This window comes from Hippocampus zosterae, chromosome 18 (genome assembly GCF_025434085.1).
Source record: "Hippocampus zosterae strain Florida chromosome 18, ASM2543408v3, whole genome shotgun sequence".
Taxonomy (NCBI): Eukaryota; Metazoa; Chordata; class Actinopteri; order Syngnathiformes; family Syngnathidae; genus Hippocampus; species Hippocampus zosterae.
The window spans coordinates 3,840,390-3,865,000 of NC_067468.1; the positions used below are offsets into that span (position 1 = coordinate 3,840,390).

The 24,611-nt window shown below is 40.9% G+C and overlaps 1 protein-coding gene across 5 annotated transcripts in view; it reads left to right on the forward strand.

The window, feature by feature from the left end:
- Positions 1 to 341: 341 nt before the first annotated feature.
- The window catches only part of pam (peptidylglycine alpha-amidating monooxygenase), a 54,695-nt gene continuing 30,425 nt past the window's right edge, over positions 342 to 24,611 (forward strand). For 2 of the 5 annotated variants that reach the window (XM_052050069.1, XM_052050073.1), the window contains exons 1-12: positions 342 to 464; positions 3,852 to 3,917; positions 4,357 to 4,454; positions 4,543 to 4,654; positions 10,899 to 11,022; positions 11,868 to 11,931; positions 13,690 to 13,777; positions 15,155 to 15,246; positions 18,892 to 18,975; positions 19,977 to 20,025; positions 21,565 to 21,632; positions 24,424 to 24,504. In XM_052050069.1, coding sequence (XP_051906029.1) covers positions 4,412 to 4,454; positions 4,543 to 4,654; positions 10,899 to 11,022; positions 11,868 to 11,931; positions 13,690 to 13,777; positions 15,155 to 15,246; positions 18,892 to 18,975; positions 19,977 to 20,025; positions 21,565 to 21,632; positions 24,424 to 24,504 — 805 coding nt within the window. In that variant the 5' untranslated portion in view covers positions 342 to 464; positions 3,852 to 3,917; positions 4,357 to 4,411. Of the gene's footprint in view, positions 465 to 3,851; positions 3,918 to 4,345; positions 4,455 to 4,542; positions 4,655 to 4,814; positions 4,856 to 10,898; positions 11,023 to 11,867; positions 11,932 to 13,689; positions 13,778 to 15,154; positions 15,247 to 18,891; positions 18,976 to 19,976; positions 20,026 to 21,564; positions 21,633 to 24,423; positions 24,505 to 24,611 lie in introns of those variants that run through there. The other 3 variants (XM_052050070.1, XM_052050071.1, XM_052050072.1) reach the window with 3 other exon arrangements.

Below are 24,611 nucleotides of genomic sequence, written 5' to 3' on the forward strand. Positions count from 1 at the left end.
TCCTGTAATAATCTTCCAAAATAAAAAAAGATCAGCCCTGGCTTTGCCTTTCGTCAGGATTTAATATGATGGTTATTATTTTTATTAATAGATTTTTAAAAGGAATGTTATGTTTTAATAACTTTATTTTTTATCTAACCTATACATGAATGAATAAATTAAGCGTCCAAGACGTGAAATCGACATGGTGGGAGAACTCTGTTGAGCACTAAACAGAAAATCCTTACGGTGGCATATTTTATGCAGCTCCCGAGTTAGGAATATGAATACGTCCATAAACATTTGTAACTGGAATTTAATCAAATACTCAGAAAAACAGGGTGTACGCTTATATTATTTGCTTTTATTTTGAAAATATAGGAAACCGGACAGATTTGTGCATGTGACTGACAAGATAAATCCGATGGGCATGACTGAAGTTACCGTCATAATACAGTTGACGGGAGAATATCTGCGGCGTTCAGGTAACCAAGTATTCGTAATTACAAAACCTTAATAAAGTTGTCTGTCCAAGCATAGAATTATTATTATGTAGCCAACAATTGATGTATCTCGGTGTAAGTTAATTGGCTGCTATGGCATTTTCAACTGTGAAAAGCTATTGTCAAGCTATTGAAAAGCTAATGTCATAACTAGTTACACCTACATGGCTTTCATGATCGGATTCATGGATTCATAATCGAATTCGAGATGGCATTCCTTCTGTCAGATTGCATTCTCAGGCGAAGGGATGCAACGCGTTTATTAGCAGCCATGTTGCAAGAGTTTAAGATGGCTATTTTGTAACATACTGTAGCTTCCTGTTTGAGGTGTGATATCTCAGAAAGGGCACTCACAATCGATAAGTCACTCTTGATAAACAAGATGAAATCAAACCAAACAAAGCGTGTCGTATTGAATGTGTCTCGTTCAATGTAATTTGCTGTTTAATGTGCAACCTCTTCAGGTTAGCTGCGTTTGTTCAGCTATGGATTACTTTCAGCAGAAAATTAAAACACATTCCATCTCTATCGAGATGCACAGATGATAGTTTGGATGTAAATTGCGTGATCGATAGATTTGTGGATGATACTGTGTTTACTCGTGGGCTACGTGCTATGTTCCATGATTGGACTCAGCCCTGTTTCCATAGTTTCCTCCCTCCTTCTCACATTTGGCTGTGATGTCATGAACACAACTGCGCGGTTCCGTTGCCTCCTCCCCCTTACTTCCACCTGACCGTTGTTAGGGATGAGTCACACAGTGAGTCACAGAATTCTGTACATCGCCGATTTTTGATCACATTGACATCATCTGGATTTGCTTCAAAATGTCGTATACAATGGTACGTACATGGATAGATAACTTTTGTTACAATTGCTGGGATCATCAAGTACCATAATCAGTTGTAGTGGGCCAGTGACCAAATATTCAAGTCAAATTTATTTTGCTCTGAATTACAATACCTCTTAAAGGTACTTCAGGTGCTAACCAACATTGACAAGTATTAAATGCATCACTTGATCTTAACCCCTAGGATGGCAAGGAAAACAAAACAACAACAAAAATCCCCAAACCTCTTTGGAAAAATGAGAAACCTTGAGAAGGCACCACAGATGAGAGAAACTAATGCAGTTCTAGATTTTGTATGGGTACTTTCAAATATCATGGTGGACTGTGATTCCAAAACACTGTAACAAGGGTAATTTAAATGTTGTTAAATGCATAGCAGCATCATCTAGTCAAGTCAAGTTTATAGAGCACTTTCAAACAGCCATCGCTGCATACAAAGTGCTGTCCATGGAGCAATTTAACATGCGCAATAAACAGTAAGACAAATCGTTAATAAAGGTGGTAGAAAGCACCAAACAGTAAAACCAAGATCAAATCTAACTCATGCTGAGTCGAATGCCAAACAATACAAGTGAGTTTTGAGGAGGGTTTTGAAGATGGGCAGCGAGGAGGCTTGCCGAATGTTCAGTGGGAGGTCACTCCAGAGAGAGGGACCAGCAACAGAAAAGGCTCGATCCCCTCTGAGCCTCAGTTTAGTTCTTGGTACTTCTAATAACGCCTGATCCGCAGACCTGAGGTGCAGGGCAGGTGTGTAGGGGCGGATGAGCTCAGAGAGGTTAGGTGGCGCGAGGTCATTTAAAGATTTGAAAAGAGGATCTTGAAAATAACTCTAAAATGAATGGGGAGCCAGTGAAGGGATGCCAGAGTAGGAGTTATGTGCTCCCTCTTACGAGTACCAGTCAAGAGGCGAGCAGCGGCATTATGGACCAGCTGAAAGTGCTTAATGGAGGACTGGCTGACTCCAAAGTAAAGGGCATTGCAGTAATCGAGCCGGGATGTGACAAAGGCATGAATTACTGTCTCAAAGTGTTCATGTGAGAGGACAGGTTTTATTTTGCTCAGCTGTCTAAGGTGATAGAAGCTGGATTTAACAACGGCACCAATTTGCCGTTGAAATCACTATCCAGTTTAAGGCCCAAGTTTGAGACGGTTGACCTAAGATAAGGAGACAAGGGGCCCAAGTCTACAGGATGGGCCACTGGCACCAAACAATATCGCCTCTGTCTTCTTTTCATTGAATTTCAAGAAATGTTGTGCCATCCAGGTTTTGATTTCTTCCAGACACGATAGGAGTGGCCTTAATGAGAAGGCGTCTTTCTTGCTCAGTGGGACATAGATCCGGTAGTCATCTGCATAGCAGTGGAAGCTAACTCTGTAAAGCTAACTTCTTAATCAATGAAAGCAGTTAAATGTGTAGGATATCGGCCTGAAATACCATCGTGGAAAAAGTTCCAATACTGTACCACCCAAATTGAGTTAGCAAATAAACATTTTGGTCGTAGCAAAACACATATATATATATTATATATATATATATATATATATATATATATATATATATATATATATATAATACACACACCTTTATTTTGTTTTGTTACCGTCATGTACAGTATAGCATGAACAATTGTTGCTGCAGTTAGGGTGTTGAGGTGCAGTTGTGGGTGTTCACTTAAATAAGCAGGTAACGGTAGTCAATGCAAAAAAACCCCCCAAAAAATCCCTCAAGCGTTGAGCATTTATTTTTGAAACGAGGTACTCAAATTATCCGTTTCAGCCCTAGATCTGTGCATCTGCAATCGATTGCTCTTACTAACGTACCCAGATTTTTATCAAACGAATTAAATTTGTAGTGAGTAAACTGAATGTGAAAATATACAGATTTGAAATTTTCAGTGAAGATCAAATAAAGTTTCAGAAAAAAAACTGAAATTCAATTTCAAGTCTGTTGGGACTTCAGTTTCAAATTAGTACTGTCGATTGAAATTTTACAGCTCAAATTTCGTTTTTCAATGCACTGATTCAAATGACGCTGTAAAAATTCTATTCTTGTTGTTAAAATTCTTTGTTCCGCAATTCCAAAATCATGCTAGGTAGATTCATGGAATACTTATCCCGAGGTGTGGTTCTGAGTGTGGTTAGTTGCTTGTGGGCTGTGACTGAATGGCAACCAGTTCATGTCGTACCCTGCTTCAGCACCCTCATGAGGATGAGCGGTTTGGATAATAGGTGGATGATTACAATTCCGTTTTTGAATGCAGTAATTCAAGTTGAGTGATTCAAAACCAAATATAACCGATTCAAATTCCATTTCTTGGTGGCACATATTTCAGTACACATGGTTAGCGGCAAGGCTTCAAAGGGTGTGGTGTAATTCAGGGAGTAATTTATGAAACGTGTGTTGACGCTTAATTTTTTATGGGCCAAAAAAAATCACACACGACGTGTAAAGGACTGCTGTTTCTAAGAGTGGTTTGAACTTGGCGTGCTTCGTAAATGGCCGAATGTTGTGTTTGCAGTCATGCTGCAACCTGACCATTGAACTGACAACAAGTGTTTCCCTTATATGACAACACTGTGAGTAGGTCAGTCCAAATAACTAAGTCATTTCCAAGCTTCTTTCATTCCATTGTTAAATGTGTTAAGTCTGTTGTTCTGTTTTGGAGTTAGCAGTCTGGTTTAATTTAGAAGTGCTGTGATTCCTCACAGAAGCAACCATTGGCTAAAGTGTTTATTATAATGTGCATACGATTTTAATTCATATAATGTAGGAACCCCCATATTGCTGGGCAGGACAGGTGCGTATATTTGCGCTTATGCAGGGAGAAAATGTTTAATAATAAAAAAAAAGTACGTTACCATCTTTTGAATCATTTGCATCAGTCTTAAAATAAAAATTGTGCATCTTATCAGAAGTGTTTCATTAACATTCCTATCTTTATGTGCAATACCTGTTATTTATAAGAGTGACCTTGCCTTGACTGTGTGATGTGGAATAATGGAGACTAAATACATCTTGCCTAGTTGGTGGAGCCCTAACCAGTAGCTCAACATGCCAAGAGAGTGCCTCCTCCTTTAGATGCACTTCCTTCATCTCCTGACTGTTCAAGCAAGAAAGTTAAGTAGTTGTGACAGAATCGCTCTATTTTCAGTTTTATATTCAGTCTTTTCCACAGCTCATGGCTTACAAATGCTGTTTCATTTTTGCAGGTGTTAGGACCACAAGCACGATGGGCCACCCGCGTTTATATATGATTCTGCTCGCATTCATTTGTCACAGTTATGGCCAGGATGCATTCAATCCACTTTACAGATCCAAAAGGTAGGAAAATCCTTCTTTTATTTATTTTTTTCGCTCATACTGGTATATAAATTTGTGTCAATCTAGGCGTTACTCGATTTTAAAAACGTTTTGAGTTGTTGTTTTTTTTTTAGTTTTTCATTTTTTGATGATGCCAAATCTCATCTGTCTGCCAAACAGTCTTTGCATTCCTTTGGCCAGTCATCCTGTTCAGTGTCATAGGTGAGCTTGATCTGATCGCAAAAGTACAGTCAAACCTCGGTTTTTGAACATATCTGTTCTCGACCAAATCAGTTTTCGTCAAAATATTTAGAGTTTTTTTTTATGCCTCGGATTACAGCCGAAAATCGGTTCTCGACCAAACTGGGCGCACTTGAATGCACCACTTTACTTCTCTTGCCTTCCTTACACGAGGAAGTGACGCTTCCTCGTGTAGCGTTCCATTGTGAGCAGACATGTTCAATAAATATATATATTTTTTAAAGAGCGTAGTTTCGGTTTTCGAACAGCCTTCTGGAACAGATTATGGTCGAAAACCATGTATGACTGTATATACATGTAGCCTTCAAAACTTGTAATTAAACCCAGTGCAACAGAACGCCAAGTTCGTAAACAGTCCACCAAAGTTGTGGATACGTTTAAAGCAATATTATCTCAATTAATTAAAATTATCCTAGGCTTTGAACATAGCACTTAGCCCTGTTCAATCCAACATCAAAAAAAGGACATGGACATAGGACAACTGCATACCTACCCAGAAATGTCCATCCACTTGAACTACGGGTTGGTAATGTACTGTACCATACCTTCTCGATAGTTTATTCTTGCCATCATTCTGGTAGAGATTGATCTTGGCTTGGCTTCTTTCTTTTTTTTTGGTCTGTTGCATAACAATTTAAGTACCGGTATGCTGTAGCATAACCTTTGCTCAGGAATCCTGGCCCTGATCAAAATGTACTGTCAAATTTTAGACCCATTTTCAAGCTACTATTAATTGGCCGTGCACACAAATCTTTCCTAAATTAACATAATGTCACAGACATTTTTCAGTCAGTTTTTAAAATGATGCAACAGAGTCAGCCCTGTTATGAGTTTTTAATTACATCTTCCTGGAAAATGAGGCTGGAGACTAGGTGTGTCTGGTTTTGTTGGATGTAACCCAAAGCATTCGATACGGTGGATCAAAGTACTCTGTTGGTTCATGTGAAGCAACAGGGAGGCATTGGCGGTAGCACCCTTGATTGGTTTAGATCCTATTTGGCTGAGAGAACTTTTTGTGTTAGCTGTGGTTGTTCCACACTGCCCCACTGTTGTATGGTGTTCCACAGGGTTCAATTCTGTGGCTTATGCTGTTTTCATTGTATCTGCTGCCTTTGGGTTCCATCTTAAGGAAACATGGTATTATTTCCTTCCATTATAGGGAGAGAATTGGGTAAAAATGATTCGCAATTAGATATGTGATTGTCACACTTTTTTCAGATTCATAAATACAACTGCAATTTCCTCAGGTGCATTTATGAATGAGCGAATACGCACATTTATTTTTGACACAAACATCACGCCCCATCCATCCATCCATCCATCTTCTACCGCTTATCCGGGGCCGGGTCGCGGGGGCAGCAGCTTTAGCAGGGAAGCCCAGACTTCCCTCTCCCTAGCTACTTCTTCCAGCTTATATTCTTCTGAACATACTCAACATGGAGTGCTACAAAAATAAAAACAAAGTACAAAGACCCATCTCAAAACAAGGTCGTCAAAAAGTTCCAATCTCTGAATGTGTATATAAGCTTTTAACTATTTACAGTAAAACAACATAAGTAAGCTTTGAATACCACACAACAAATTATAAATTAAAATTTGTAAAACAAAAAGAAAAAAAAGCAGCATCCAGGTAAAGGTTTTAGCTTGTCTTTAGCGAAGATTGGCATGAAGAAAAACCAAGTGCCTCAGCTTTGAGGGGTTGATCCTCTTTCTCCTCTCTGTTAATATTTGCCCTGTTTTGGAGAAGATTCTCTCTGAGGGGACAGATGTTGCGACAACACACAGCCAACACAAAAGGGATGAAAATCCCTGGCAATCATTTTACCCAGTTCCTCATCAATTGTGTTCTGTTTTGCTGGTTTTATAGCTTTTTGCATAAAGTGGCTCATAGAGCTCTGGGTTGTACATCTAAGCAGCTGTGACATTGCAGCAGCAACAGTTGCAGACACACTAGAACCTTCATTAATGGCTGGTTCCCTTGCTTGTCTTTTCTCTTCAAATTGTACTGATGGGTGGACATTTCTGATGTGCCTGTGCAGGTTATTTGTGGAGCTTGATCTATGGGATATTTCAGAATCAGAATCAGAATCATCTTTATTGGCCAAGTATGTAGAACACACAAGGAATTTGTCTCCGGTATAACACGCTGCACTAGTATCATCGTAAACAACAAAATCATTGAACCATTTTAGAGTAACCAGTAGTTTTGAAGTACCATTTTGTGGTGCAAGAAGAGTGACTATGTCAGTGACTGTTTAAGGAGTTAATGGCTAGAGGGAAGAAGCTGTTTAAGTGTCTACTGGATTTGGTGCGCATGGATCTGTAGCGTCTGCCTGAGGGGAGTGGCTGAAAAAGGTGGTGGGCAGGGTGCGGGGGATCCAGGAGGATTTTCCGTGCCCTTGTCTTGATTCTTGCAGTGTGCAAGTCCTCAAGAGTGGGTAGGGCGGTGCCAACGATTTTTTCTGCCGTCCTAACTGTCCGTTGAAGTCGGATTTTGTCCTTTTTTGTGGCGGCCCCAAACCAAACTGTGATGGAAGAACACAGGATTGATTCGATGACTGCCGTGTAGAACTGTCGTAGCACCTCCTGTGGCAGGCCATGCTTCCTCAGCAGCCTCAGGAAGTACATCCGCTGCCGGGCCCTTTTCAGGATGGAGATGGTGTTGACTTCCCACTTCATGTCCTGGGAGACTGTGATTCCCAGGAACTTGAAGGTCTCGACGGTTGACACAGGGCAGTTGGATAGTGTGAGGGGCAACTGAGGAGAAGAATGTTTCCTGAAGTCCACGATCATCTCTACAGTCTTGAGCGTGTTCAGCCCGAGGTTGTGTCGGCCGCACCACAGCTCCAGCTGCTCCACTTGTTGGCGGTACGCAGACTCGTCGCCGTCTTTGATGAGACCGATGACCGTGGTGTCGTCTGCGAACTTTATGAGTTTGACAGCTGGATCTGTTTAGGTGCAATCGTTTGTGTAGAGAGAGAAGAGCAGTGGCGAGAGGACACATCCCTGTGGGGCTCCAGTGCTGGTAGTGCGTATTGATGATGTTGTTGCTCCCAGTCTCACCTGTTGTGTCCGTCCCGTCAGGAAGCTGAGGATCCACTGGCAGATCGTAGGGGACACACCAAGGTGGAGTAGTTTGGGGGTGAGGAGTTCCGGGATGATGGTGTTGAACGCAGAGCTGAAATCCACAAACAGAATCCTTGCGTAGGTCCCTGTGCTGTCGAGGTGCTTGAGGATGTAGTGCAGACCTATGTTGACTGCGTCTTCCACAGACCTGTTTGCCCGGTAGGCAAACTGGAGAGGGTCCATCAGGGGTCCAGTGACGTTCTTTAGGTGGTTCAGCACAAGGCGTTCAAAGGACTTCATGACCACAGACGTCAGGGCGACAGGCCTATAGTCGTTCAGTTCCGATGTTGCCGGTTTCTTGGGAACTGGGATGATGGTAGACTGTTTGAAGCAGGATGGGACCTCACACAGCTCCAGGGATCTGTTGAAGATTTGTGTGAAGACCGGAGCCAGCTGGTCAGCGCAGACTTTCAGGCAGGAGGGGGACACTTTGTCGGGCCCCGGAGCTTTCTTGATCTTTTGCTGCTTGAAGAGCCGTCTCACGTCCTGTTCGTGGATCTGTAGTGGAGAAAAAGAGGGTGGGGGGGTAGGTAGAGTGGTTTCTGGTAGAGGTGGGTGTGTGTGGGAAATGGGGGTGTCCTTTTCAAATCGGCAGAAAAACATGTTTAGTTCATTAGCAAAACCCTTATTGTTCACTGTTTGGGGGGATGGCATTCTATAGTTAGTGATTGTTTTCAGGCCATTCCATACAGATGCAGAGTCGTTAGCAGAGAACTGGTTTTTCAGCCTCTCTGCATAGCTTCTCTTTGCGATGTTAATTTCCTTTGTCAATTGGTTTCGGGCATGTTTGTACAGTGCCCGATCTCCACTTCTAAATGCGGCCTCTTTCTCTTTCCTGAGTTGCCTGAGTTTGGGAGTAAACCATGGCTTGTTATTGTTGAAGGAGCAGAACGACTTCGTTGGTACACACATGTCCTCACAGAAACAGATGTATGATGTTACAGTGTCTGTGTATTCATCCAGTGTGCCCGTTGAAGTTTCAAAGATGCCCCAATCAGTGCAGTCAAAGCATTCTTGTAGAGCTAGCTTTGCTTCATCTGTCCATTTTTTCACAGTCTTAACAACCGGTTTAACACATTTGAGTTTCTGTCTGTATGTAGGTATTAAGTGGATTAAATTGTGGTCAGAAAGACCCAATGCTGCACGGGCGACCGATCGGTATGCATTTTTGATTGTTGTATAGCAGTGATCTAGAATGTTGCCTTCTCTGGTGAAACAGTCTATGTGCTGCTTATATCTGGGAAGTTCGCGGTTAAGATGTGCTCTATTAAAATCGCCCAAAATGATCAGGGGTGACTCTGGGTATTTTAGTTCGAGTTTGTTTACTTGTTCGGCTAGCGTTTGTATCGCCGTGTTAGCGTTAGCTTGTGGCGCAATGTAAACACCGACTAGTAAAAAGGAGGTGAACTCACGTGGCGAGTAGAATGGCTTGCAGTTTAAAGACAGCGACTCCAGGTCCGGGCTGCAGTGTGCGTCGAGCTCCGTGACATCAGTGCACCATTCTTCGTTGATATAGAAGCAAATCCCACCACCTTTCGATTTCCCCGATAGCTCCGTGTCGCGGTCGGCTCGGAGAAGGCGGAAGCCGGGTAGATGTAGCGCGGGATCTGGATGGCGGTCACTGAGCCAGGTTTCAGTGAAGCAGAGCGCAGCAGAACGTGCAAATGTTTTGTTGGTCTTTGTGAGGAGAAGAAGTTCATCCATCTTGTTTGGCAGAGATCGTAGATTAGCAAGATGGATCGATGGGAGCGGGGTTCGAAATCCGCGCTGCCGGAGCTTGACGAGCACGCCGGCTCGCTTCCCCCTCCTCCGGCGGCGTCTCCATGCTCCGTACAGCGCAGCCGCTCCGCTCGCGATTAGCTCCGAAAAACCTTGTGGATTTTCGTGTGCTGGTGAAAAAAGACCGAGCGTAGACTCCCCAATGCGCAGCAACTTTTCCCTAGTGTAAGTAAGCCGCTCAGGGTCGCCAAAAACAAACGAAAATGACAAAAACAGGGATAATACTAGGGAGCGTGTGACCGAGGCTGCCATACCTGTCGGCGCCTGATGACGTCACCCATTTTAACCTTGCACAGTCTACACGCTGCCTTTGAACTATCAATTAAATTGAAATGAGTCCATATTTCACTGCGTTTCCTATCCGTTTTCTCACCTTTCCACTTTCCACCGTGTTGTTTTATTTTCACTAACTAGCTCTCTCGTCTCCTCGTCTGTCTTGTTCGCGTGCTGCTCAGTGTGCTGCTGTGTGTCTCTTCTCTAACCCTTCCCCCTTCTCTAAACTGCAGCGTGTGTGTGTGTGTGTGTGTGTGTGTGTGTGTGTGTGTGTGTGTGTGCGCGCGTGCGTGTGTGCGCGTGTGCGCGTGTGCGTGCGTGCGCGTGTGCGCGTGTGCGCGCGTGCGCGCGCTCAACCGTCTCCTTTCGGCTCCCAATGAGGTGGGAGCCGGCTCTCATCGTTCACTTCAAAGAGTTCGCGAACGACACATCACTACTCTGGAGCTAATTTAACCCAATTGCGTTCATACGTGCACATTTACACCGGTGCTGCCTCGCAAACGAGCATTTGCCCCGGAGCAAATATTTGACCCACCTCCCCGAGGTGGGTCAAATTTGGTCCGGTATAAGCTCTTTTCCGGGGCTACCCCGGAGCTAATTTGCACGTGTGAACGCTCCACTGGGGCAGCACCGGACCAAATCTTGCCGTGTGAACAGCCCTTTTGTCAATGTCAATAACATAACCATAATTTGAGTTTTTGAATATTTTATACTTTTTTATTAAATAGGTGAATAAAACAAAACTTTTGTCAATGTCCAACTATATACTGCATGTACCTAACTCTAATAGCCATAAATAAAACACATGTATTGGTATGTCCCTCAGGATTCAAGAAAGTGCTGGATCAGATTCCAGTGATTGTTTGCCAAGATCAAATGGGCCACACATCTCCCCAAACTCACCCAACTTCTCTCTGGATCTTCGAATGCCTGGTGTCATCCCAGCTAAGGTAGGGATGCTCTATTGATTAATCTACCTTTACAAACCCCCACTTTTCTACATTTGTTTAACCCTAATCACAATGCTCTACTTGTATTGTAGAACATGGGTAATGAACAGTTTAGCAGCAAATTGGTTGAAACCCTTAAGTGACAACAAATAGGTATTGTAAAATTGACACACCGCAGAGAAGAGAATTGTTATCAAGCCTGCCAAATTTGAATGAATAAAAGCAATGCCAAAAGACAAGGTTTTGTAATAATAACAAATAGAGCCTGGCCTCCATCTGCAGAGCTGTGTGGGCGTGTTCCCAGACGCCAAACTTCAGCTGCCAATAAGTACGTGACTGCTACATCCTTCAGGGTGATACATACGCTATCATGGGCCGCAGAGAATCTGTGGTAGCCAGGCAGCACCTGAGCCCTGATGGCCGGTTCAGTCCACTTTTCCCTCCTCCTTCGCCTCCACTGAAATTTAGTGGGCCTCTGGTGCCGACCGTGGTGCACTGTGAGGCGGCAGCACAATGCTCCGAGCCCCCTTAAAGATTTTTTTTTTTTGTTTCCTCCTCCTTCGCATCTCACAACATCACAGCCAGCAAGTGACCACTCTAAAGCCACTGGGCCGTTTGCTGCCATGCCACATGCACTGCACTTCCACACAGGAAAAAAAATGTCACCTAAATAAAACAAAAAATATTTGGGGGATCTTGGACTTTAATTGCTTGTGGACAAATAGTTGGGTCGCTGGAGTCTGGATTGAAATTAAACGAGCAAGGAAACTAAAATGTTATTTTACTGTTGATGATTTCTGTAATAACAGCATTTCTTCAAAAACATTTTTTTCTTTATGTTTTAGTCGGACACTTACTTATGCATGGCATTTCCTGTGCCAACTACCCGGAGTCATGCTGCATATGTCGGTGAGTATCATTCTTATTCAACATCTACTCAAAAAGTGTTGCATTTTTTACTGGCTGGATTTTGTTTATTGTTTTGGTAATCCTTATTGCTCTCTCAGTATTACAATTTTATAAATTCACACAATATATTACAAGGTATTACAATAAAAGTACATTAAATGGGATGTTCTTCTGTATTTTTTTATCTGCACTAACAATAAATTATCTGATATGTGACATGATTGATGTAAAAATGCCATCATTATCTAATGATATTGTGAATTAATTTTACTGCCACTCTAAACCTAAAATGAAGTATGGGGGTGGTACTGTAGTATCATGCTGTGGGACAGTTTTTCTTAAAATGCACTGAGGTCCTTAGCCAAGTGGGAGGGAATTACGAACACCTCAAAATAGCAGTCAGTATTGGCAAAAGATGTTTGTGCTGACCCGCATTCATACCACATTAAGTTCTGCGCTTGAAAAAGTTTTTTTTTTTAAATCACTTGAGTTGTACTGTTTATATGTCACAATAATGGTGAAAATAGTTCTTGTATCACAAAAAAATTGTATTTGAACAGGGGTGTGTTTTATATCCACTCTTGAAGAAAATTTACACGCAGCAAATTGTATTTTTTGAACAGATTATTATTTTTTAATCATAATGACTATTATCTACACATTATCTATACCATGTACAATACAATACATGCTGATATAGCGCTTATATAGCGCTTTCACAACAGCGGCAGCTGTAACAAAGCGCTTAACAAAACGGTTAACATAAAGTAAAATAATAAACACAACACATAACATAAAACACGGACAGTCATGCAGTCCTAACCACTTTTCCCTCACACACTTTGTTGTTTAAAGCAGTTTGGGATGAAAGAGGAGAGAATCAAAGTGTCCTTTCACCAGTGGATCAGAGGCGTCATGTTCAAAATGTGCACACGTCGGCTACAAGCGCTAAATTTCAAAGTCAACAATAAGCTGTAGCATCCCTTGACGAAAAAAAGAGATTGGTTCACTTCTCCTGTCCCATGTAAATGCATTTCAATTCCAAGCGGCGACTCTCAGTTCCAAATACGCATCTGCGCTCCGCGCCAACGCTCCTCTCTCCTCATCCTCAACTTCAGCAGCCATCCATCCAGCTGCATCAACGACGACTGTCCAACAGCGCCAACATCTCCTCTGAACAAAACGGGGCTGTGAAATATGCTGCCCATTACAGGCGCAAAAAACACAAGCACCCGGCTTGTCCAGTACCGACAGTCAATGGCACCGTCATTCCTCCCAATCAAAATCTGTGCTGGTACAGGCATGCTGCCGAGAAGGCGCAACCACCAAGCACAGATTCTTCTCCTTTGACGAATGTCGTGCCCAAAATAATTTTCCATTTATGTTTTCATCTTTTTTAATTAGATGTATCGTTTCAACTCTCATTTCTGTTTAACTTTGTTAATTTTGTGTGTGTGTGTTTTTAATGCTTTTCCTGTTTGAGGACCAGCCACCCACTGAGTCATCCACTTTATTGTTGTTTTATGTTGAGAGGGAAGAAATTTAATCTGTGCTGTATGTTACACATACGTACAGAACATTTGACAATAAAGTTGTATTCAATTCAATTTATGAGTGAAGGATATAGAAGGGACTAAAGAGAAATGCTTTTAATACAAAATTGGTTAAAGGATTATTATTTTTAAATTGTATGCTATACGTTTAGTTCAGTCTTCATTTATGATCTATATTTTCTAATGGAATATTTTTCCTCCTCAGTGGACTTTATACCTCGGGCTACAATGAACACAGTCCATCACATGCTGCTGTACGGCTGCAAGTCCCCTGTCTCCACCACCAATTACTGGTAATACCTAACTTGATGTTTGTTTTTCACAGGTTCGTTGTACAGTTATTAGTATGGCAAAACTAGTTTTGTCTATGGAGCTGGCTTTTTTTTTTTTTTAGAACGTCCGGAGTACTACCTCGGCTGGAATAGGGAAGAGGGGTTTGTGGTGTCTGGGGTCTGATGATTTTAGATGTGGTTTAACTTCATCCTGTTGAAAGACCCATGACGTGCAGCTAAGAGTAACATTTCACACACTACGCGAGTGGGGAGCTTTATTTACGTCCAGAATGCCTTGATGATGTTGAGAGCTGACGGTACCCAGCACATAAGTCTTCATGTGCCTGATACGGCAAAGGAGACAGTTTTGGCATCAGAGCACATCCAGGAGAGGGGACATTTTGGTGCTCAATAAATGATAGTCTTCCATTGGCTAGCAACCAGTCCAGGGTGTCCCCTGCCTACTGTCCGAAGACAGCTGGGATAGGCTCCAGCACGCCTCGCGACCCTTGTGAGGATAAAACGGATCAGAAACTGGATGGATGAATAAATGATAGTTTTGACAGTTAGAAAAAACTATTGACTAATCCATCTCTCGTTCCAAAATGTGATTGCATCATCAGAAAATCTGTTGCTCTCACATTCACTCAATTGTATTAGTTACTCTCACATTCACACAGCTGAGGTGACTTGTCAAAAAGATTGAGTTTTGTTTCATCTGTCCAAAGTATATTGTCCCAGAAGCTTTGCAGCTCGGAAAAAATTGTTTTGTCAAATAACAAAATATATGGTGCAAACAGGTGCAGAAGTTTGAGAGTTGCACAAATCGTTTGATTACACTGGTTGCTTCTAAAGGTTGTGCAACAAATACCGTATTTCCCGCACTATAAGGCGCACCTTCAATGAGTAGCCTATTTTAAAACTGTTTTCATATATATGGGCGCACTGCATTATAAGGCGCATAGAATAGAAGCTACAATAGTGGATGCAGTTGCGTTATGCACCCCCAATATGTAGCTGTACTGAAGGGAATACAATGTAATACAATACAGCTTTATTTATATGGCTCCTTCACAACCGCTGCCGCTGGAAGAAAGCACTTTACAAAACATTTAAAATACATCCAAGAAATCTGAATATTGATCCATATAAAAGGCAAATTGGATTTTGAGGCGCGTTGTCGGCTTTTGAGAAAATTGAATGCTTTTAGGTGCACCGTATAGTGCAGAAAATACGGTATTCATTTAAGCATTAAGGGTACTAAGGTTTTCAGATATTTCAGGGATCATTGTGAATTTTTACAAGGGCTCTAAAGCTGCAGCATATTGTTGGTGCATGAGTCTGTTTGTGGTGCTGAGCAATGCCCTGTCTGTCACTGACTGACATTTTTCACTCAAGGGACTGTGGCAGTACACGGGGTACTTGTAAAGATGGAGCATCCATTTTGTATGCATGGGCTCGAAATGCACCACCAACAAAACTACCAAAAGGTATGTTTTAGAAGACGTGTTTGTTGTTCATGTCAACATCTATTAACATAGTCAAGTCCCACCCTCATCAAGTAAATCACTAGCTGGCAGGGGGAAGCTATTTAAATGTCACTGTGGTGAAGGCTTCCTTGAGAGTTGGCATGCATTTTAGTTCATTGTACAATTTCTTGCTCCTCCATTTTGCAAAATGAATTGTGGATATCAGTGAAAGGCACCTGTCTGAACGTTTGTATGATTTACTTTTCATAATCATGCATTTCTTTTCCTTTAGTTATAGTGCATCTCTTTTTTGACATGAAAATGTGTTCAATACCTAGAATTCCCATAAAATTCTTACAGCTTTAGTTCTTCTGGTATTTGAATCATCTGTGCTTTCCTGTAATCATTTGTGCTTTGAGGTTATATTGCCATTAGTGGTGAAAGGGAAAACAGGGCTTTAAAAAAATACTTTTTCCAAATGTTTTCAAAGGACGATGGCATTTATTATGTTAGTACGATGGTTATTGGAAAAAAAAAGCCAAACAGAGGCACTTTCTTTTAATTACTTCCTTCTTGCCAGGCACCGTAATTCTATTAATGGCCAATCTCAGGCCAACTGAACTTTCTCATAACAACTTATAGCACAGTACAGTGCATTCAATGTACAGCCATTACCCAGAGAAGCCAAGTGTAATTTTGTCTTATCTCTTCTAAAACAAACTCATTTGAATCTTGATGTTTGAACACACATTTCACTGCAAAGTGAGATGTCGCTCCGAATGCTAAGATGACAAGCCAATGTTTGGTGGACGATCTTGCACCTTATTAGGTCTGGTGCAACACAACCTCAGTTTCAAGTCCTTGTACCCTTGATTTTTTTTAACATTAAATACAGAAACTGGTATTTGTAGATTTAGAGAAGGCTTATGACAGGGTGCCAAGAGAGGAATTGTGGTTCTGTATGAGGAAGTCAGGGGTTGCAGGGAAGTACGTTAGGTTGGTTCAGGACATGTATGAGAATAGTACAACAGTGGTGAGGTGTGCACTTGGACGGACAGAAGACTTCAAGGTGGAGGTAGGACTGCATCAAGGATCGGCCCAGAGCCCCTTCTTGTTTGGTATGGTGATGGATAGATTGACAGATGAGGTCAGACAGGAGTCGCCCTGGACTATGATGTTTGCAGATGACATTGTGATCTATAGTGAGAGTAGGCAGCAGCTACAGGAAAACCTAGAAAGGTGGAGGTTTGCACCAGAGAGAACAGGAATGAAGGTCAGTCATAGTAAGACACAGTACATGTGCATAAATGACAGGGAGACCAGTGGAACGGTGAGGTTACAGGGAACAGAGGTGGAGAAGGTACAGGAATTTAAGTACCTAGGATCAACGGTGCAGAGCAGCGGAGACTGTCAAAGAGAAGTGAAGAATAGTGCAGGCAGGATGGAACAGCTGGAGAAAAGTGTCAGGAGTGATTTGTGATAGGCTGTCAGCTAAGGTGAAGGGAAAAGTTTACAGAACAGTTGTGAGAACAGCCATGATTTACAGTCTAGAGCAGGGGTGCCCATTACGTCGATTCTAACTACCGGTAGATCTAAGACAGGTCCCAAGTAGATCCAAAGAGTGTCGAGGAGAAAAGAAACAAACAGCCATTTGTGTGTCTTTGTACATGTTAGTAACATTTTTTTGTGTTCATGTACGCCGCACCCTAATCATCTTATCAGTCTCATTTTCACCCAAAAAATATTTAAAAAATAAAATAAAGCAGGTAAATCTAGAATTTACGGTGGCGAGTGATTACGTCATCGGAAATTGTTAGCGCTCAGCAGTCTGCAATTGCAGCTTGTGGTAACAGCTGTTGCGCTCTATCTTTTATTGTCATTATTCTCATTCAGAGTTTGCTTTGTGTACAATTCACCGAAGGCACGGGCAAAAAATAGGAATCTAGAAGGGTCCAGGGAATCACTTTAAAACGGTACGTGTGAGCTACGATAGTTAACAGGCTGCAAAAGTGCGTCGCATGCCTCAGTTTCAGGTTGTTTCTCATCATGGCGTGCGTGCGTGCGCGCGCGTGCCGGTAAGGGTAGATCCCGGGAGGTTAGTTGATCGAAATGTAGATCTTTGATCCGAAAAGTTTGGGCACCCCTGGTCTTGAGACACTAGCAATTGGCAAAAGACAGGAGGCAGAGTTACACTAGGTGGCTGAGTTAAATATTCTGAGATTCTTCTTCGAAGTGACAAGGATGGACAGGATCAGAAATGACGTCATCAGAGGGACAAGTCAGACAGGAAAGTTTAGAGAAAAAGTTAGAGAGGCCAGACTGAGATGGTTTGGACATGTACAGAGGAGGGACAGTGGATACATTGGTAGGAGAATGTTAGAGATGGAGCTGCCAGGTAGGAGACAGAGAGGAAGGCCAAAGAGGAGATTCATGGATGCCGTGAGGGAAGACATGCAGGTAGTTGGAGTCAGAATAGAGGATGCAGAGAACAGGGAAAGATGGAAATTAAGGACTTGCTGTGGCAACCCCTGAAAAGGGACAAGCCGAAAGGACAAGTAGAAGAAGAAATGCAGAAACTGGTATAAAAGAGGAGTTCAATGAGTTAGTAAGGATGCAGCCATCGCAGTTTTTCCTCACAGTACGTGGTAATGTCAATAGGTCTCGCAATTGACATGACAATGTCCTTTATTTTAATCAGAAAACTGTTCAACAAAATAAAACGCAAACCTTTCTTAAACATGCACAAGTTTATTTAACATGAATTACAAATAAACCATATTTGTATCTCAGGATCTGTTCAATTTTTGCTCCTTAAACTTCGGATATTCCACAGTGGTTTCAGGAAAGCTTCTGAAGCCCAGGGAAACAAGTCACTGCGAGGCTGTTGGGGGTGTCACGCCATCACACACGATTTCTGAAAAATCAAATATCAAATTAGAGATGCACAATGAGGCCAGAGAGGGAATTTTTTTTCTACAGATAATTTTGGCTGTATGCTACTGTCAGTTTTTTAATGAAAGTTTTAACAAATATTACTTTTTTTGAGGCGGGGGGGTTGTTTTTTGCTTTTAATTGTTAAACACCCCCTTTAAATTAATCCCAACATTTACGTAAAGCTATCGGAATGCCTCATGGTCCGAGGGGCGAATGACGAGGACACTGCATAGACACAGACCTATCTATCTACACACATAGACACATACGGTCGAGGTCCCTCTTTGCCTCTTTCTCCAATTCTTTGCCTCTTTCTCCTCGGGAATAGCCAATGGCAGAGCAGCTATAAGTATGTTGCGTTCAGGAAACTCGGAGCTGCGAGTAGCGGCCGATACTGTATTTTTACCTTTCGTATCTTGAAGTTTCTTGCGTAACAAGAGGTACTATTTTCCTGTTGAGACGCTTCGGAACTTGAATTTTGTATAAATAGACGTTCGTAAGTAGAGGTACCACTGTACTTTGGTCGTATGGAGTTTTAAAATAGTTTTGAATCATTTACATCTGATCGATAAATGAAAAACAAAACCGAAAAAATTCTGGAAGGTATTAATAAATTTCATGGCACTGAAAGCGAATTCATTTTGTTTATTAATTTTATTACTGAACTTGATAGTTCTGGAACTGGAGTTGTCTTCATGTTTTCCTCTGTTTTACGTCCCTGTTCCTCAATAGATGTTGGTTTTGAAGTTGGACGAAATTCAGGAGTGTCTTACTTTGTGCTACAGATCCATTACGGAGATATCAGTGCTTTCCAAGGTAAGTACTCAAATTTGAACATGTTGGCAAAAATTGCTTGATGGATATACCTAACACTTGAGTGGAAATATACAAGACTAATTCCTTATTTCATTTTCTGTGAAATAGATTAGACTCACCAGATTGATTGACATGGTGATTAGGCGAAAGGTAAATTCTATGTCCAGGAGACCAAGCTTAGGGGCAGGGTTCATATTGTTTACCATTTTGGAGATGAGAAGAGAAATCGGCGTTATCTTAAAAGAAAAGGTAGTTGAGAATGTTCTGGAAGTGAAAATGGTGTCAGATTAAGTGATGAAGCTGAAGTGACACTTGTGGGATTGGGTTCAGAGTATAACGTGACGAGCGGAATTTGGACCCAGAAGCAGAGGTGACACTGAAGTTGAAAATTAAAAGTCTTTAGCTAGGAAAATGCAAACTAACTTCAGAGAGCAGGGCTGGATACAGAAGACAGGGAAGAGAGCTGACACTTTGACTAGGAGAAAGCTCGACGTACTGACCATGTATCACAAAGTAACTCAAGCTTATATAATGTGGGAATCATACCTATAGCAACAGCATGGCAACTGAAACATCAAGGAACAAACAGTCACAACACAGAGAATAAGATTTTTTTAAAATTGTGAAAGTCCTTTCAAATTAAGTGATATTTTAGGAAAATTTAAAATGATAATGCAGTTACAAAATCATTTCTACACGACACAGGATTTGGATGTAATTGTGTTTTGTTCCAGTTAATGCTTGAGTAGAGCGTCCAACCGAATGCACTTGTATGAACGAAACTTAAGGGTCACACATGGTCTGACTAAAACAAAAGTATTGTAACACTGAAATTTTGTAACATTCTGTTCTTGGTTTATTCGTATTTGTACACAGTAAACAAATAAAACAAACTTAACCTGTTTGCCATTTATAATATATATCCAATTGTTATTGTATTCTCTTGGTATATTGTTTGCATTTTCATGTTTTGTTTTGTTTTTTTGTTTTTCCTTCGACAGATCATCACAAAGATTGCTCGGGTCTCACTCTGACAATAACATCCACCCCGTGCGTACTTTATTTCTTTATTTGCATTTTTTACAAACTGTATTGTAAAATATGCTACGTTCAGTAAGAAAGGTTTGCTTAATTGTATATAGAATGTGGAACCTTGATTTAAGATGCATTTAATAAACGGCAGGAGTTGTAGTTCATGTCCACTAAATCGAAGCACTATGTTTGTGGCCTACAAACACCTAATACCGTACAAAATTATTTTTGGGTACTGGTACTTTTTTTTCATAAGTTTATCTTGTGTTATAGGTTGCGGGGGTTGATAACTGTGCTTGTTTTTTTCACCTATTTTATGACAAAAAACAACTTTACAGCCCTGGTAAAGTCAGCCAAAGGTTTTGAGAATGAAATTTATATAAATTTCCACAAAGTCTTTCATACTTATTTGTCATGATAGCAATTTTTTTCTGGAGTACTAAGTGCTGGGTGCTCGGGTACCAAGCGCTCCAATATGAAACAATCGATTATAACAGGGTACCTATCAACTTTTCGGCTCGCCAACTGTATAAACTACCAAAAAAATCCTTATAAAGAGCAAAAAATCCTTATAACATACCAAAGCATTTTATATGTCAAAATAACGGCAGAAAAAACCCACAAAATGATATTTATTGTAGATACAATGTCTGGTTAATGTCTAATCATCATTCTACTTAGTGGCATTACTGTGTTCAGAGTTGTATTCCTGCATTACTTTTTTCACCAACTCCAAATGCTGACCCATCGGCTCGAAGTTACAGCATCCATTCATATTTACTTTCGAAATTAAAGCATTCGAGTAGACTATCACCATTCTGGGCAAAAGCAAACGGAACTACCTGTTGGGGGGGGGGGGGGGGGACGGAAATTTTCAGAATCCGTATGATTTGTGCGATACGACCATATACGTAAGATTCACCACAAAATCCGTATGAACTATGGCTAAACCGTATGAGTTGACAGGTATGTAACAGTCTTTTCTAAACAAAGGGCTAAGTGAGCTATCTTAACTTATTCATAGAACAATAGAGGAAGGCTTGAAACATTCTGCATATATGTTTACCTTGTTTTGCACAAGTTAATTTGGGGCTCGCATGTCATATTCCTACACGGTTTTTGAGAACCACCCAAAAGTGATAACTTGGGTTGCAACTTGGTCTTCTTGGGTGCATTTGGCTCAGTTGGTAAAGTAGTTTGCCCAGTGACCAAAGGCTCAGCTGTTCAAATCTTGTTTTTGACACCAGCAAGAAGAGCACAAAAACACAACACAATCATGCTGGGCTATCTCTTCTTTTTAAGCAGGGAAATAAGAGCTGAAATTGTTTTTTTAATTTGTTTGTAGGTCTTGTATAAAACCTATGTAAAACCCTGAAGTTTAAAATGTACAGCAAAAATAAAAGACTTCACCATATAATGCTTTTTGAGAGAAAATGTATAGGGTGATCACTCAAGACAACAGAAGTGAAATGTCTCGTGGGGGGTAAAATACATAAATATTTTATCAGGTCACTTCTTGTAACCTCTAACTGATTCCGTCGTTATTTTCTTTTGCAGGCAGCCGTTTATTGCTGGGATTTACTTGCTCATGTCCATGGACACTGTTATCCAGCCAGGAAAAAGAGGTAGGCTATTCTTCCTCACACTTCTTGTGTGATAAGGGAAAGTTAATAAATTCCACTTCTTTGCGTCACGTTTTGCGATGCAAAAATAATTTGTTTGTGCCAATCCAATTCTCCTATATGCAAATACTAGCTGGTTCGCCGCCCTCCGGGCGGCTCATCAGCTAGTTCCTGCGGAAGGCTGGTAAGGTGGTGGTTCGCCGCCCTGCGGGCGGCTCATCAGCTAGTTCCTGCGGAAGGCTGGTAAGGTGGGCCTTCGGCCCACAAAAGTGTTGTGCTTGGTTCAACTTTTTGTTCATCTTCATTGCATATCGCGAAAATAAAGAGATGTTTAGCTCTACTAAATAACTAACAATTTTATTGCAATGCTTGTGGGTAGACAACATTTTTTCGCTAAGATGCCCGCGCGATCGTAGTGAGCCACTGCCTGAGCGGCGCAGTGGCGGCGCGGTGAAGTAGGTACGTTTTGAAAAGGGACAGACGGAAGGACAGACCGCGTGCGGGACGACGCGCAATATATATATATAGATGGGTTTCTGTGATATACCAAGTGTTGTAGAAAGATATCATGGTAAAGATTCCTTTGAATATTCTCATTGATCCTGGTTATTTCATTCTCAAGGGCATTGAATCTATTGCAACTGAACTGTCCTGGTTTTCTTCCAAGATGTTTCGCTCCTCTTCCGAGCAAGCTTGATCAGTTCATGCGTCACTGAAAGACTCTTGTTGATGGACAGTGGCCTGTGGCCTATGGCCTCTCTGCAAGGCATCTTAACAGCTGTCATCTTGCATTCCAAACGAATAATACCATTTGTGGTTTGGAGCATAACTCCACCTTGGAGCATACAGTTTCCTCTTCAGCCCTGGGCTAATGCTGTCCTAACTAGCCTTGTCGTATGAACTGATGAAGCTTGTTCGGATAAGAGCTGAAACGTTGTCCAGTTGCAATTATATGCCCTGAGAATTTCATAGTAAAGTTCAACAAAGCTCAAGCTTTCTGAACAAAATTTCACAAACACAGTAGAAAAAGAAATTAACAAGTTATTATTAATCCACATTTACCAAATAAAATGAATCACTAAATTAATGTCAAAATGCTGTCAGGCTGCTGAATAAAAATAACAACAATAATAATAATAATTGAATGATGTGAAAAACAATTGTAAATAGCACTGCGCTTTATCCATTTTGTATTTATATTGCACTTAATTGAATGGTGTTTGTTTGTTCTTTCTTATTTTTACCCACATTCTTGCTGCTGGAGCCTGTAAATTTCCCCAGTGTGGGACGAATAAAGGATATCTTATCTTATAACGTAACGCACTTTCATCACTACAATTGACAAGCATATTGCAGCTAGCTTGTTGGTGGCTAGCTAGCCAGCTAGTAACACTAGAAGCTAACAGCAGTTTTCATCTTCTCTGTGCTTGAATTGTTTCCTGGGTCAAGTTATCAGTATTTGTTTCTGGTGTCACTGTCGTTATAGTTTATAATGACTCATTTTATAAAAGCGTTCATCATAAACGAGTACCCCCCTTACCCTCTTTGAAATGTTTTTTCTCGATTTCTCAGTGAAGAATTACCAGATTTTGTTTCAACCTATAATTTTTTCTAAAACTAGCCAACTATATATTGAAATTTACACCATTGTCTTGAATTATTTTTGGGGAAGAATATTTTTGTGTGAGCACATTGACATATCCTACTTCCAATGAATGGCTCACATTTGTGGTCGTATTTCACAATAAATTATGCCTTGGCAAATAATAATTCTGAAAGAACTCATTTGAGTTGTACTCATTTATGCTGACCACAGATGTGTTAATTGAACATCTGTATATTAATCCATTTGAACACAATATTACGATACGAATACGATAGGAAAACCTTTATTAGTCTCGCAATGGAGAAATTCCCAATTCACAGCAGCAAAGTTATGAAAGGAAGAAGTAGAACAACAAAATATAGGAGCTGCTGGAAAGGCAGCCACTCTTACGACGCCATTTTTAAGTCAAAATAACAAAAATAACACAACACAACACATAGAGACACAGACAGTCGTGCAATCTTCACCACTTTTTTGCATACACTTAGTTGTCTGAAGCAGTTATAGATGAAAGAGGAATTCTGAGGTAATTTAATTTTATGGTAGTTAAACTTCCCCTGCCACGCCTATTTTTGTTCTTCAAATTTTCATAATGTTCTTTCATTAGTTTGTCAAGATAATTTGGCTTGGAAATGCCAACAATGCCCAAATTTGAGTAGTTTCTTACCTTTCTGTCATTTTAAATGAGCCCCTTATGTAAGCCCTAATATGTAAACAAGCTTTGAGGGACCTTTCTCTTAAATTTATTTTATTTTTTTAATCCACCTGTGTGTGCATTGAATTGTTTTAATCAATTCTGTGGCTGACTGACAAGTGTCTATGTCTGCCTAGGTCTCTTAAAACCCTGAAGCGTATTTTTAGCATGTGTGTGAAAGTTATATGAAGCCATCCTCCATTTCAGTGCCCAGACAGAGCACAATTCTCATTCCAAAATGCTCTGTAGTTTCTCCCAAAATGATTTGAAGCAATTTATTCCTCAATTTTTCACAGGTTGACAATTGATGCAGATTTAATTTGAGTTGGCAGACTCATTTTGACCTGTCTTACACATAAAACAGTGGGAACATGTTTTTATAGTTTGCGATCTTAATAAATTAGTTTGTAATTATTATCAGGATACAATATATATTCGTGTGTTTATATGGAAGGTTGAGTCTGTTGTCGCTTCCTGTCTGTTTTTCTTGTTAGTTACAAATGCGGACATCGCCTGTGACTACACCTCGTATCCGATTTACCCGTTTGCCTTTAGGACACACACACATCGTTTGGGTAAGTAATGACAAATACTTATGTACACATATACTGTATATACACAAACATTTTGTCTTTGAAGCAGCAGGAAGGTGTACAGTTTTTGTTCCTGTGCTCCTGAGCCC